This window comes from Chrysochloris asiatica, unplaced genomic scaffold (assembly GCF_000296735.1).
Source record: "Chrysochloris asiatica unplaced genomic scaffold, ChrAsi1.0 scaffold00042, whole genome shotgun sequence".
Classification (NCBI taxonomy): Eukaryota; Metazoa; Chordata; class Mammalia; order Afrosoricida; family Chrysochloridae; genus Chrysochloris; species Chrysochloris asiatica.
The window spans coordinates 14676505-14690991 of record NW_006408560.1 but is presented as its reverse complement, the minus strand read 5'-3'; the positions used below and the strand labels follow the sequence as shown (position 1 = coordinate 14690991).

Here is a 14487-nt window from a genome sequence, read left to right as displayed (position 1 = left end):
CAACTTGCCCACAACAAAGATGGCTTCTCTGCTCAATTTCGCCTTTAAATGAGACGTGGCAGCCATCTTTCTCAAGGGTTAGGCGCAAGTCGGAAGATCACACCCTACCTGTCTCAGACAACGCCATACGCCTTTAAATCACCGAGAGTCCAATCGGAATCGACATTGCCACCGGAACCGTTCCCGCACGAAACAGGAAGAGACTGTGCGTAAGGGCGTTGGGGGCGGAAGTGACGGGAGAGTGGTAGTGGGGTAGTTGGCGGGTGGTTGAGCAGAGCCGGTCGCCATGTCCGCGGGGAGCGCGACGCATCCTGGAGCTGGCGGGTGAGGCTTTTTAGGCGAGGGCATCGGAGTGAGCGTGGGGTCATGGGAGAGGCGGCGGGACCGTGGGAAGTTGCGTTTGTGTGGCGGGGCGTTTAAGCGGGAAGTGTACGGATTGGAGGGCCGGACTGTTGAGAAGGATGGTGAGCAGGCCTTGGGGCCCCAGGAAAGGGTTGACAGAGAGTAGAAGGAGGAGGGAAGCAGAGACTTTTTGAAAGGGCAAGCCAAGATGAAGGAGAAAATGAGAGCATTGAGTGGAACTCTTTCCAAATAGATGACAGAGTGCAAAGAAGTAGTTGCTGGGAAAGGGTGGAAAGAAATGGGGATTTGGGGAAATAAAGCAACAATGGTCTGTTTAAGGATAATGGACTCTTAGACCTGGTAAAAGGAAGATCGGAGAGCTAAAGGGAACGAAATAAAGGAAAATGGGATGCTAACGTCGTAGTGAGAAAAGAATAATAGAAATGGAAACTGTGGTGTCTAATGCTTGTTTTTTCCTTCCGGCAGGCGTCGCAGCAAATGGGACCAACCAGCTCCAGCCCCGCTTCTCTTCCTTCCACCTGCAGCCGCAGGTGGGGAGGTGGCCAGCAGTGGGGGAAACCCTGGGGGCTCCACAGCTGCGCCCTCGGGAGCCTTAGATGCTGCTGCTGCTGTGGCTGCCAAGATCAATGCCATGCTCATGGCCAAAGGGAAGTTGAAACCAACTCAGAATGCTGCTGAGAAGGTATTTGAAGTTGAAGGGACTAATTGCAGTTCTCTTAGGAGTTGTTTGTAATCTCACAGTCGTTTTTTGTTCATGGAAAGGAAAAGCAGTTGTACAGTCATTGCGCTATGCCATAGTTGGTTTTCTGAGGCAATTTTGAGTGGGTTGATTACATTTACGGACCAAATAGCTTGTTTTGTCCATGTTTGCTTAGTTAAGTTTGAGTTCTATATGTATATTAATTTAAAGGATGTAAAATGTTTTGGATGCTTGGGCATTTTCTCTGAAGTCAAAAGTGAAGTTCAAGTTAAGTGAGCTTTACTGTAACTAATTAGAATGATAGATGTTTATTTAATGACTACTTAACAGGTGTTAGGTGTCATCAAGTCAGTTCCCACTCTTAGAGACCCTGTGTGTAACAGAATGAAACACTGTCTGGTCCTATGCCACCCTCACAGTCTTTGCTACGTTTGAGCCCATTGTTGTAGCCACTGTGTCAGGCCATCTCGTTGAGGGTCTTCCTCTTGTTCACTGACCGTCTACTTAACTGAAGTCAAAAGAAACTTCAGCCAAATTGATAAATACCATAGATATGGGGTGTTACATTGTTTGTACACAAATTGAGGAGAACATTTGGTCATTTTATAAAATCCCTGGTATGATTAGAATATTAAAGGTTAGAAGGAAGACTTTAGTTTCCTGGCTGTAGAAGGCAGGGATTCTCCTGAGTGATAATAATTGTAGTGGCTGTTTGTGTAGCTAGAATGCATGCTCTGCATTGTTTATTTATAAATCCTTGTGAGAACTATGGCATCGATTGTTGTTGCCAGTTTACATGCGTGGAACATTAGACTCAAGGGTGATATAAAGTGATTGCATCAAAATCCAGTGTACACATCTGACTTTGAATCTACCTCAGATAGTTAGGCATCTAGTTTGTTTGAAAGCCTCTAGAGTTAGAATTCAGTATGCTTCAAAGCAGCCCTTTCCACTGTAATTATCACTTGAGAAAATATTTCTTAGCTAAAGTTCAAATTTGCCTTCTGTGTAACATGTAAAGAGGTAAGGTGAGTTCTTTGTTTAAAATGCATTCTTTTGTTGAGCTTTTCAGTTCTATAGATTATCAGTAGTCCATAACTTGTTTGAATGCTTGAATATAAGTGTTAGTAAATTGAAGTTAATCATTGTATTTTTATAGTTTGTAAAGGCTGTGTGAGCCAGTTGTCCATTCCTGAGGTCCACGAGGAAAATTAAAGCCCAGTGATAAATACAGGCTGCTCTTTGCATGTTAAGATTCTTAACACTGGTGTTTTCTTTCCCTTTTAGGAAGTAATCTTTGAAATGATAGTTAAACTCAGTCTGAGACAGCATATTGGATTTGAAAGCCAAAACCCCCAATTACTGCTTGTGTGGTTTTAATATTGCTGAGCCTCAGTTTTTTGTAATGACACTATCTTGTATGTTTAAAGGTGTTCATAAGGATTCAGTAAGATAAGTGCAAGGTGCTAGACTAGAGGTGGTGCTTAAGTGCTGTTGAGTCAGTTCCGACTCTTAGGGTTTCTGAGGAGCAGCTAGTGAGTTTGAACCACCAACCTTGCGGTTCAAAACGTTCTTTGCCAAAATTTATAACATCAATTCTAGTCATGCAAAATTACCAACTTAAAAATTAACACGCTATATTTGGTCAAATATTTCATAAACTGACCCCCAATGTGATGACTGGGACTGTAATTGCCTTGGCAGGGCCAGATCAAGTGATTTCCAGGGTCTTACATAATCTTGGTGTGGCGCTGTGAGTTAATGCGCCAGACTGCAAAGCCTTTTGAACTGCAAGGTCAGCAGTTCAAGCTCACCACCTGCTCCTTGGAAACCCTGTACAGGGTCTCTATGGGTCGGAACCAACTAGACGGCACTTAACAACAACATACGGCCCTTGGGCTGGACGTTCCCCACCCCTGTACTGTTAAGTGCTGTCGAGTCGGTTCCAACTCATAGTGACCTTCTAGAGGATTTCCAAGGAGCGACTGGTGAGCTGGAACCACTGACCTTGCAGTTCAAACCAACTGTGCAGTATAGCTCATTAACCCACAGCACCACACCAGGACTCCAGGGGTAAAGTGGTATTGAGTCTGAATGGAGTTTTGCCTCCACATTAAAAAAAACGTGCTTAATGCACAAAGAAATAAAACTGTAGTGGGGACTTCAAAAAGTTTGTGGGAAAATTCCATTATCTTTTTTTTTCTTTCAACTTTTGATTGTAAATTGGATGAAGATTTACAGAGCAGATCAGTTTCATATTCAACAATTCACACATACTTTGTTTTGTGTTTTTGATTGCACTTTTATTGAATTCCATTTTTCCGTGAACTTTTTGAAGGCCCCTCCCCCCCCTTATATTTTTTTACCTTCCTTAACATTGGTGGAAGGAGTTCTGGTAGCGTAGTGGTTACGAATCGGGCTGTGAACCTTAAGGTCAGCGGTTCGAAACTACCAGCCGCTCCGCGGGAGAAAGATGAGGCTTTCTACTCCCGTAAGGATTTACACCCTCGGAAACCCTGTACAGGGTCGCTATAGGTCGGAACCGACTCGAAGGCACTTAACAACAACAACATTGGTAGAGGGCATCTAGGGTTGGGAAAGGCCATCTCACCATTAAACTTCCTTCACATAATCCTCATTCAGGTGGCTGGAGTTGCCTATAGTTTAAATAGAGAGAAACCAGGTTAGGTTTAGGATCTTACTTGGTTTTTTATCCATTTTCTTTGTTCTTCTATAATCATAATGAAAGAAGTAGTTCGGTACAGTGTAAGGATTCTTAAGATCATTGTGAGGCTCGAATTAGTTGAATTTGATGACAATAAGTTTGACACAAAGGCAACAACTATTAATACATGAACAGATTGTCTGGGTTGTCCTGTATTGGACTGTACCCTTTGTTTTGCTATTAGTACAGTCAATAAATTGGGCTGCAAAGCATCATAATTGGGCAGTTGCAGTTTCTAGTCTATAGCCATAAAAATACACACATGCCCAAAGTTCCAGAGAAATCTGATGATGGCCTTCAAGTAAACTGACTCCTTGATGTCATTTGTTGTTACTGTTGTTAAGTGCCACCCAGTCAGTTCCATCCAACTCATAACTGCCTTATACAGGGTTTCTGAGAAGCTGCTGGTAGGTTTGAACCACCAGTTTTGCAGTTAACAGTCCAGTTCTTATACTACAGTGCCATACCAGGATTCCATTTTAGTGACGTTATATTTTGCTTATGAAGAATGACCAACAAATACCATTTCTCAGTGTGTTTGTAGGTAGGTAAAAGGGGATTTGTAAATTGGGCAATTAATAGATTCTATTCTATCATATAAGCTTTTATTATTATTATTATCATATAAGCTTTTAATCTAATTTCTTTCTGTTTTTGTAGCTTCAGGCCCCTGGCAAAGGTCTGACTAGCAATAAAAGCAAGGATGACCTGGTGGTAGCTGAAGTAGAAATCAATGATGTACCTCTCACCTGTAGGAACTTGCTGACTCGAGGACAGACTCAAGATGAGGTGTGGAGGAGTTGGGCCTCTTGTTTGGGGAAGATGGAGGGGCCGGTGCCATTTCAGATAAATAGGATCTCTAAACATAAAAAAAACCCATTGGTGATTTGATTCCAACTCAGTGACTCTGTAGGGCAGAGTATAACTGTGCCATAGGGTTTCCCAGGCTGTATATCTTTAAGGAAGTAGTCTGTCATTTTTTTCCCACGGGTGGCTGGTAAGTTCAAACCACTGACCTTTCAGTTGATGACTGAGCACCTTAAGTACTGTTCTACCAGGACTCAGACACAAACAGGGGTCAGATATTTGTTAGTGGATTCTATTAGTCTCTAAAGCCAGGATTGGGCTTAATTCAACTTTAGAGGAACAAGTTTTTAATGAAGGTAATGAAACATGGGTGAAATCTCTGGGATGGTTTGCCTAAAAAACTGAAAATTTCTGGGTTAATTTGAGTAAGAAGCTGAAAATGCCTGGGTTGGTTTGAGTAAGAAACTATGAAATTGAAATCTCAAGTATAGGAGAGAGAACATATTTCTATCATATTGGTGGAATGAATGGGAAAATGCTATACTGCTATCTACCGTTGAAATCAACCAATTACCACACCTTTTTAATAGCACATTTGCCTTTTTAGATCAGCAGACTTAGTGGGGCTGCAGTATCAACTCGAGGGAGGTTCATGACAACTGAGGAGAAGGCCAAAGTGGGACCTGGGTGTGTATGCTTATCCTCTACTTTGGGGACTTCTTGGGTATATGACTCAGATTAGCTTCAGACTTTCATTCTTGAGGAATATATAAAAATGATGTTTGGTTAGTAGTTTGATATATGCAATAAAGTCGAATTCTGGACATCTCAAATAGGTGTAAGACATACTGGGAGCTTTTTTCGTAAACCTTTTTGGTGTGTCATTTTATAATATTTTTATAGGAGGGAGATTAAATTACAAGTGTAAAAGAAGATAATTGTTAACTTTCAATTTACAGTTTCTAAACTGCTACCCACCCACCCAGCCCCGTGAGAACATTTCCCCCATAGGAGTTCATATTTCATTATAATATCCCTTTTTAAAATGTATACATCTTTTTATCTATGATGATTATAGGTTACAGATTATCTAAGATTTAATATAAGCTGCATTTTTTCTGTTAATGTTTGAACTTCTCTTCACTATAACAGGTACTTAGAGATTGCAATATTGTTAACATTGGCTTAAATATAATTGTTAAATGCTGTCAAGTCAGTACTGACTCATAGTGACCTTGTATATGGTTTCCAATGAGCAGCTGATGAGTTTGAACCCCTTTACAGTTAGCAGACCAGTGCTTATCCTATAATGTCATACTTCTTGTTGTTGTGAAGTGCCATTGAATCAGTTCCTACCCATAGCGACCCCGTATAGGGTTTCCCAGGAGCAGTTGGTAAACTTGAACCGCTGACCTTGCAATTCAAACGGTTTTGCAGTCTGGCACATTAACCCACAGCGCCACACCAGTACTCCAGTGTCACACTAGGACACCTAAATAAATATAATTAAGCAAAATTTGCTCCAAGGGTGTATTTCAAAACCATAATTTCACCTCCTTAGAAACCCAATACAGGGTTGCTATGAGTTGGAACAGACTTGATGGCACTTAACAACAGTTGAGTTTTTCTTTAAACACATTCTTTTTTTATCTGCTGCTTTCTGCTAAGCATATAGTTATTGACCATTTTCTTTGTTCCAATCAAAAATCTGAATTTAAGCTACTTCTATATTTAGAATCTGGAGACCTGGTTTGGTGCTGTGGGTTAATGTGCCAGACTGCAAAGCTGTTTGAACTGTAAGGTCGGTGGTTCACGCTCACCAGCTGCTCCTCAAAAACCCTCTACAGGGTCACTATAGGTTGGAACCGACTCGACGGCACTTAACAACAACATATTTAGAATCTAAAGTGTTTTCTCAGTTGGTATGGGCCTTTTAAATGTACCTCATTTCAGAAGAAGTGGACAGTGCCTAGTTACCAGTGCCAACTGCTCTGAAAGGGATCACTTTAGAGAGGGTCCAAGATAGAGTGGGAGAAAATGTGTAGTAAAACCCTTGTGAGGTCTGGAAGGGAAGTCACCCTCATGGCCCAATTTTCAGCCAATTATTAGGTACACAAAGTAGATACACAATCACTGTACCAAAAAGAAATGGTCGATGTTCAGCCATTTCAAGGGGCAGCATATAATGCAGAGTCAGTGATGCTGAAAGAAGTCCAGGGTGCACTGAAGACATTGGCTAAGAACAAAGCTCCAGGAATTGATGGGATACAAATGGAAATCTTTTCAACAACTGATGTAACACTGGAGGTACTCATTCATCTATGCCAAGCAATTTGGAAGACAGCAGCCTGGCCAACTGATTGGAAGTGATCCATATCTGTGTGCATTCCATCCCAACAGAATGCAGAAATCATCAGACAATATATTTAATTATCAGTATCGCATGCAAGTAAAGTTTTCTAGAGGTAATTGAAAAACGACTGCTCCGGTACATTGACTTGAGAACTGCCAGAGTTTTAATCTGGATTCAGATGAGGACATGAAATGAGCGATACCATTGCTAATGTCAGGTGGATCTTGGCTGAAAACAGAATACCAGAAAGATACTAACTACGCAAAGATTTTCAATTGTGTGGATCTTGATAAACTTTGACAATGTTGTGGAGATTGAGTATTCCCAGAACACTTAATTGTGTTCATGAGGAACCTATTCCTAGACCAAGAGGCAGTTCTAACAGAACAAGGAAACACTGAATGTTTTTTTTTAAATTAGGAAATGTGTGTGCCAGGGTTGTATTCTTTCACCATGCTTATTTGGTCTTTATGTTGAGCAAATAATTCAAGAAGCTGGATTTTGTGAGGAGGAAGAAAGTGGCATCGGGATTAGAGGAAGACTCATTAACAACCTGCCATCTGCAGGGTCACTATAAGTTGTATGCCTTCCAATACATAGTGGCCCTGTACAGGGTTTCTGAGGAGCTGATGGTGGATTTGAACTGCCAGTCTTGCAGTTAACAGTTCTGTGCTTATCCTATCGCGCCACACTAGGACTCCACATAGCCTTTTGTTGCTGTTAAAGTGCCATCGAGTTAGTTGCAACTCATAGCGACCCTGTACAGGGTTTCTGAGGAGCAGCTTGGAGGTTTGAACCTTTGACATTGTGGTCAGTGGTCCAGTGCTTATTCTTCAATGCTGTGATTACACATCTAATAAAAAGGAATTCTGTTTGTGAACATTTGAGTTATTTCAATTGATTGAATACTACTTAATGAAAAACAGATTTAATCCTTATCTGGGCCACTTAACTAAATATCAAAAAAAAATTTTTTTGTTCCATGTTCCTAAGAAATTAACTACCAGCACATAACAATAACAACTCCTTTCTGTACATGCAGTCTCTTTTTTGGAAAATTTAAACCTTAACAAATTAGAGATAGGAACCTTTCGGCTCCTCCTTTCGGTTATGGCTAGGTTGTGATAATCATTTTGTATTTCTCTTTATAGGGATCGCCCATTATATCTTCATGTTCAGGGCCAGACCCGGGAATTAGTGGATAGTAAGTAATGTCTTTATCTTGTGTGTCACTTTGTGGAGGGTGAAGTACAGGGCTCTGTGTTCCCAGTTGACATCCTCCCTGATTTCAGGTTGCTGTAACTTTTGGTTATGCAGTCCACACAGATAATCCAAGGCATGGGGCCTTGGAGAGCACTGTAAAATGTATTAATGCTTGAGCAATTGAGCATTGTCCTCCTATTCTTATCATTGGGCACTAATTGTTTTGTTCAGTTCTTTGGTACAGTCTCTTAACTATCTGTGTCTTTCTCTAGGAGCTGTAAATCGAATCAAAGAAATTATCACCAATGGGGTGGTGAAGGCTGCCACAGGGACAAGTCCAACTTTTAATGGTGCAACGGTCACTGTCTATCACCAGCCAGCACCCATTACTCAGCTTTCTCCAGCTGTTAGTCAGAAGCCTCCTTTCCAGTCAGGGGTATGTCTAGAAAGATGATTGATCGAATCAAATGATATAAACATTGTACATTTTGAAGTTAGTGGTTTGATTTGTATTTATGCACTTGATACCATCTGGAGGACTAAGAAGGCTGAGTCTGATGAAGCAAGACTCTGCTGATACAATCCTCCTAGAAAATAGGGTTGGAGAGAGCAGCCCTTATTGGAGAATGTCACAGGGTTGACTGTACTGCCCAACACATCTTTGCTATAATTTCTTATTAACTTATAGTAGGGGAGGTAGAAGTATGTAATAGTGGATACTGGAGGTTTTCTCTTCAATATCTTTTGCTGAGCAGAGTAAAGTATTTATGTTTAAATTGTTGTTGTGTGCACTCGAGTCACTTCTAATCATAATGACTCTGTATAGGGTTTCTGATTTGTAAAGCTTTGTGGGAGCAGAAAGTTTCATGTTTCTCCTGTGGAGCAGGTGGTAGATTCAAACCTCTAGCCTTGCAGTTAATAGGCCAGCTTATAACCCACTATACCACCAGAGCTCCATATATAATTAAGGACATGGAATATGTAGTTTCCTTTAAACTAAGCCACTTGGTAGAGTTTGTTATTATGAGCTTATGGTAGGAATTACGTTGTTGTTTAGTACCATAGAGTTAGTTCTGACTCATAGTAACCCTGTGTGAGGTTTCTGAGGAGCTGCTGGTGTGTTCGAACTGCTGACCTTGAAGTTAGCAGTCTAGTGTTTATCTTACAGCACTATACCAGGAAGATATCATTTCTATCTGGTAGAAATGATAAGGCGGAGTTCCTATTTCTGGAAGTTAAAGTATCTAGGGATTTAAAGTATTTTATATAATTTCCTGTAAGTTTTTTTATATTATCTGTTTATTCTGTTTTCTTACAGATGCATTATGTTCAAGACAAATTATTTGTGGGTCTAGAACATGCAGTGCCCACTTTCAATGTCAAGGAGAAGGTGGAAGGTCCCGGCTGCTCCTATTTGCAGCACATTCAGATTGAAACAGGTGCCAAAGTCTTCCTCCGTGGCAAAGGTTCAGGCTGCATAGAGCCAGCATCTGGCCGAGAAGCTTTTGAACCTATGTATATTTATATCAGGTATGGATGGATGGAACAGAGAACATTGTAGTTCTTTTCAGCTAGTTTTTACCGCTGGTGGAAATAATTCAGACAGTGCAAGAGAAAATGGGCTTAATAATAACATGAGGGGCTTAGATTAAACACCAGGAATACTCACTCTATCATTAATTAATAAAAGTGTTGAATTAGAAGGATCTCTGAATGTTCTTAAGTATTCAGAGTATTCAAGGCCTTGGGTTTTATACAAGTCTTTGGATCTAAAATAAACAGTGATAAGCCTGAAATAGTTTCATTTAAACCTATGGCAATTTAAGTACATGTTAGGAAGGTTTTAATATTCTTCTTTCATTTCAAGATGTTCCATTAGTCAGAGAAAGAGGCCAATAATGTATCTGTATTAATGGTACTGTTGTTATGTGCCATCAAGTCAGTTCTGACCCATAGTGACCCTATATAGAGCTTCCAAGGAGCAACTGGTGAGTTTGAACCTCTGACCTTGCAATTCAAACTAACTTTGTAGTCCAGTGCATTAACCCACAGCGCCACACCAGAACTCCATTAGTGATACTAGTTAAGGTTTTATTTATATGATATTTTTTTTTCTGGTGTTCAGAGGCTTAGATTGGAGTGACACTGAATATACTGAGTAAAAATCTACCATGAAAATGAAGATAGAATTCCATGACCTTTGTGTTTCTCCCCTTTACATTCTTGGTTCGTCTTTTTGCAGTCATCCCAAACCAGAAGGCCTAGCTGCTGCCAAGAAACTCTGTGAAAATCTCTTGCAAACAGTGAGTTGTGTTTGTCTCAGAAGAACTACTGCCATTTGGAGTGTGTCTTAGCTATTTTTTTTGAAGTCTGGAATACATCAGTACCATAGAATCGCTGTGTTGTCGGTTATTTAAATCACATTTAATCCTGGTCAAGTTGTTTGTGATGAGCATTTCAAATTCTCTTTTAAGATTGTTGTTAGTTCTTTCAAGTTGGTTCTGACCCATAGTGACCCTATATAAGTTTCTGAGGAATAGCTGGTGAGCTTGAACCTCTAACTTTGTGGTTCAAACTGACTTTGCAGTCCAGTACATTAACCTACAGCACAACACCAGGACTTCTTTTTAATATTGTTGTTGTTGTGAATTGCTGTCAAGTCATTTCCGACCCATAGCGACCCTGTATAGGGTTTCTGAGGATCAGCTGGTGAGCTTGAACTGCCAACCTTGTAGTTCAAATGGCTTTGCAGTCTGGCCCATTAACCCACAGTGCCACACCAGGACTCCCTTTTTAACATTAGCTTTTGCTAAAGAGTATAGCTTCAGTCGCTTTTAGAAAATTAGCAGTGCCTCTGAGATAATAGCTTATTTGATCATTTATCCTTTTTATTCTGTAAACAATCAAAAGAAACTGTGGCTATTTTTATAACATCTAAAGGAATTCAGGTTTCAGGGCTGAATATGTTCAGCCTTGTGTTTGGTATTTAAGGCTGCTGTGTTGGAAAGTTATTTTTTTGATTCTGACCAGGCTACCTGATTGGCCAACCCTTGTACCAGATAACTTCCCTGACCGTTCCCCAAGTTTTTCTTTGCTGCTCCTTTAATTGACCGCTTATAAGGAAGAACTAGAGGGGCGAAAGTACATAAACCCCATCCTAATTATCTTCACATTTTTATCATCTTAACAGTGTTCACCCATTAAATGTTGACTAAATAAATTCATGAACTCTCACAATTAACAATGTAAAAGTTTCCTAATTGCTGAATTTTGGCAGCTCTCTGAATGATTTTGGGTCTAGTTTGGGAGGTAGGTTTGTCCATGCTCCTGATTGCTAAAACCTAGTTTATAGATGTGCCGTATTATAAATTACAGTATACAAGTCTTAGTTTGCTTGAAACATTTTAACGTAAACATTTAAAATTTTGACGTTGTTTTTGGTCTTATAGTTATTTAATCAGATTCTTAAAAATAAATACAAAGTGAATTAAAACTGTTCTATATAAATGTGTTTTCTTTTCCCTTTCCAGGTCCATGCTGAATATTCTAGATTTGTGAATCAGATTAATACTGCTGTACCTTTGCCAGGTGTGTATGTCTTGAAGTGTTTATTTTAATTTTTAAAACTGGCTAGATAGTTGAGGTTAGACTAACTGTGCCAGGGCACTAATTGTCCCGTCAATTTGGGGTAATTTGGAAAGTCATTCTTGCCTCAGTGTTTTTCTTCCCTAGAAATTTAAGTTTGATATTCAGCTAAAATGTCTCATTCTGCTGCAGCTGATTAAACACTTTTTTTCTTCCCCCTCAGGCTATACACAACCCTCTGCTATAAGTAGTGTCCCTCCTCAACCACCATATTATCCATCCAATGGCTATCAGTCTGGTTACCCTGTTGTTCCCCCTCCTCAGCAGCCAGTTCAACCTCCCTATGGAGTACCAAGCATAGTGCCACCAGCTGTTTCATTGGCACCTGGAGTCTTGCCAGCATTACCTACTGGAGTTCCACCTGTGCCAACACAATACCCGATAACACAAGTGCAGCCTCCTGCTAGCACTGGACAGGTAGGATGGCATGATATGCAACATGATGCCATTGAATTCGAAGAAACTTGGGCAGGGGAGGGAAAGGTGGAGGTATTGGTTATTTAGAAATAAGTCATGTAACATGAAGCTGTCTTTACCATCTGCTTCCTATAACCTCACCACCAAACTACCTGAATACGTTGGAATAGTGTGTACATATGTGTCATTATAAAATTTGTAGTTAGTATCCCAAGTCTTGCCACCAGATAATTGCTAAGAATTGTTGTTGTTGTTAAGTGCCTTTGAGTCAGTTCCGACTCATAGCAACCCTGTATAGGGTTACCGAGGAGCGACTGGTGAGCTTGAACTTGTGTTTCAAACCGACCTTGCAGTCTAGTTTATTAACCTGCAGTGCCACACTAAGGGCTATATAATAAAAGTTTTATGCTTTGTGGTCTTCATCATAGTTACCCTACTTTGCATGAAGCGAAAACAGCCATAGGCTATACTTAAACAAATGCAAATAAAAATGGCAGTGTTCAAAAAAACTTGTTTTTGAAAACAGGTGGCAGGCCAGAGTCAGTCATGGGTCATAGTTTGCCTCCATCTGGCTCTGGAATGTTCAGAAAGGAGAAGGGAATTGGCCTACACCAATCCTCGTAATGGTTGGAATTTAGTTAGCAGTTCTAATTTAGAAGGAACCATTATACCATGAATATTGTTGTTGCTAAGTGCTGTCAAGTCGACTCTGATCCATAGTGACCCTGTATAGGGTTTCTAAGGAGCAGCTGGTATATAGTGTTCCTAACTAAATATTGCAAATGTGGAATTATGGAAGAAACTATAATTTTAGAAAGAGAGTAGACAGCTCACCTGGATGGGGAGAGACTAATGAAAGCATGCATGGTAATGGATTTATGGTGGGTCTTCTCTGCCAGTATACCAATACCAGAATAAACTGCAATCACGAGCCATTGCCCAGCCTCCTTAGGCTGTGAGCACTCATAGGAGCTGCACACTGAGACCAGAAGTAGGGTTATGAACAAAATTCTGCATGTGGTCCATAGCCTTAGTTGCTTTACATTTTATACACATACTTAAGCAAAGCTGTAGTTTCCAAGTTTTGAGCCTTTGTAGTTAATAAGCAGTAAAACTGGCTAAGAACTAGGGTTTAAGAGACTATTAGAGTTCATCACGAGCTCTCATTTTTGAATTGTGATCTTGGGTGTAACCAAACATCCCCAGGTTTTGATCTTCCTCACAAGATTGCAAGGATTACGTTAAGATAAGCCAAGCTGTCAGTAAATGTTAGCTGTTTTTAATAGCAATAATAAATTTTTATAAGTGCTTATTTTTCTCTAATATGTTTTGATCATATCTTTACGTTTTTGGAATAATCTCTTAAAACATTAGACGTAACAACTTACTGATAACTGTGGAAGTGACAAATCAAGTTGCCTTTGCTACAAACAATGGTGGTGGTGGTTGTGTGCTGTGGAGGCGATTTTGACTCATAGCAACCCTGTATAAGGTTTCCGAGGCTGTAAATCTTTATAGTAGCAGAAAGCCAAATCTTTATAGTAGCAGAAAACTTCATCTTTCTCCCACAGAACAGCTGGTAGTTTCGAACTGCCGACCTTGAGGTTAGCAGCCCAACTTGTAACCACTCTGCTACCAGGGAGAGTTGAGTACAAATCATTGACACTACCTAGGGACCTTGTTAGGATCTCAGTAATTATGACACAAAAAGAACGAACCCTATTGGTAAAAGAACCTGAAGTTAAGTGACTGTTGTTGCCGTGGCTCCTGAACTAAGTACATGTTTCTTCCTAATCCCCCAAATGACACTGCAGGTTTTTCTTGAGAGTTGAAAGTACTATATTTAGGTTGTCAGTTTCATTTCTCCTAGAGCAAAGGTAGGAAGGCTAGGTGACATTCTTACCAAATTGGCAAAAGAGTCATGATATATATTGAACTTTAAAAGTCAGTTGTGACCCTTGCTTATTTATTTCTTTGGCATTCTTACATTCTTTCTTCTTCCTTGGTTTGTTTTGGTCCCAGAATCCGATGAGTGGTCCTTTTATTCCTGCTGCTCCAGTCAAAACTGCCTTGCCTGCTGGGCCCCAGCCCCAGCCCCAGCCCCAGCCCCCACTCCCAACTCAGCCTCAGGCACAGAAGAGGCGATTCACAGAAGAGCTACCAGATGAACGAGAATCTGGACTTCTTGGATATCAGGTTAAATAAATTACTTTGTCTTTCTTTCTCATCTTAACTACTTACTGTATTCTCCCTCTTAAAAAAAAAAAAAAAAAA

At 40.3% G+C, this 14487-nt stretch overlaps 1 protein-coding gene across 1 annotated transcript in view; it reads left to right on the top strand.

Annotated features, from left to right (window-relative positions):
* Window positions 1-262: 262 nt before the first annotated feature.
* KIAA0907 (KIAA0907 ortholog) overlaps window positions 263-14487 on the top strand; it is an 18905-nt gene continuing 4680 nt past the window's right edge. The window contains exons 1-11 of the mRNA XM_006861570.1: window positions 263-324; window positions 829-1045; window positions 4449-4577; window positions 5203-5282; window positions 8100-8152; window positions 8424-8587; window positions 9470-9681; window positions 10394-10454; window positions 11682-11739; window positions 11960-12213; window positions 14236-14409. Of these exons, the coding sequence (XP_006861632.1) occupies window positions 287-324; window positions 829-1045; window positions 4449-4577; window positions 5203-5282; window positions 8100-8152; window positions 8424-8587; window positions 9470-9681; window positions 10394-10454; window positions 11682-11739; window positions 11960-12213; window positions 14236-14409 (1440 nt within the window). The 5' untranslated portion in view covers window positions 263-286. The remainder of the gene's footprint in view (window positions 325-828; window positions 1046-4448; window positions 4578-5202; window positions 5283-8099; window positions 8153-8423; window positions 8588-9469; window positions 9682-10393; window positions 10455-11681; window positions 11740-11959; window positions 12214-14235; window positions 14410-14487) is intronic.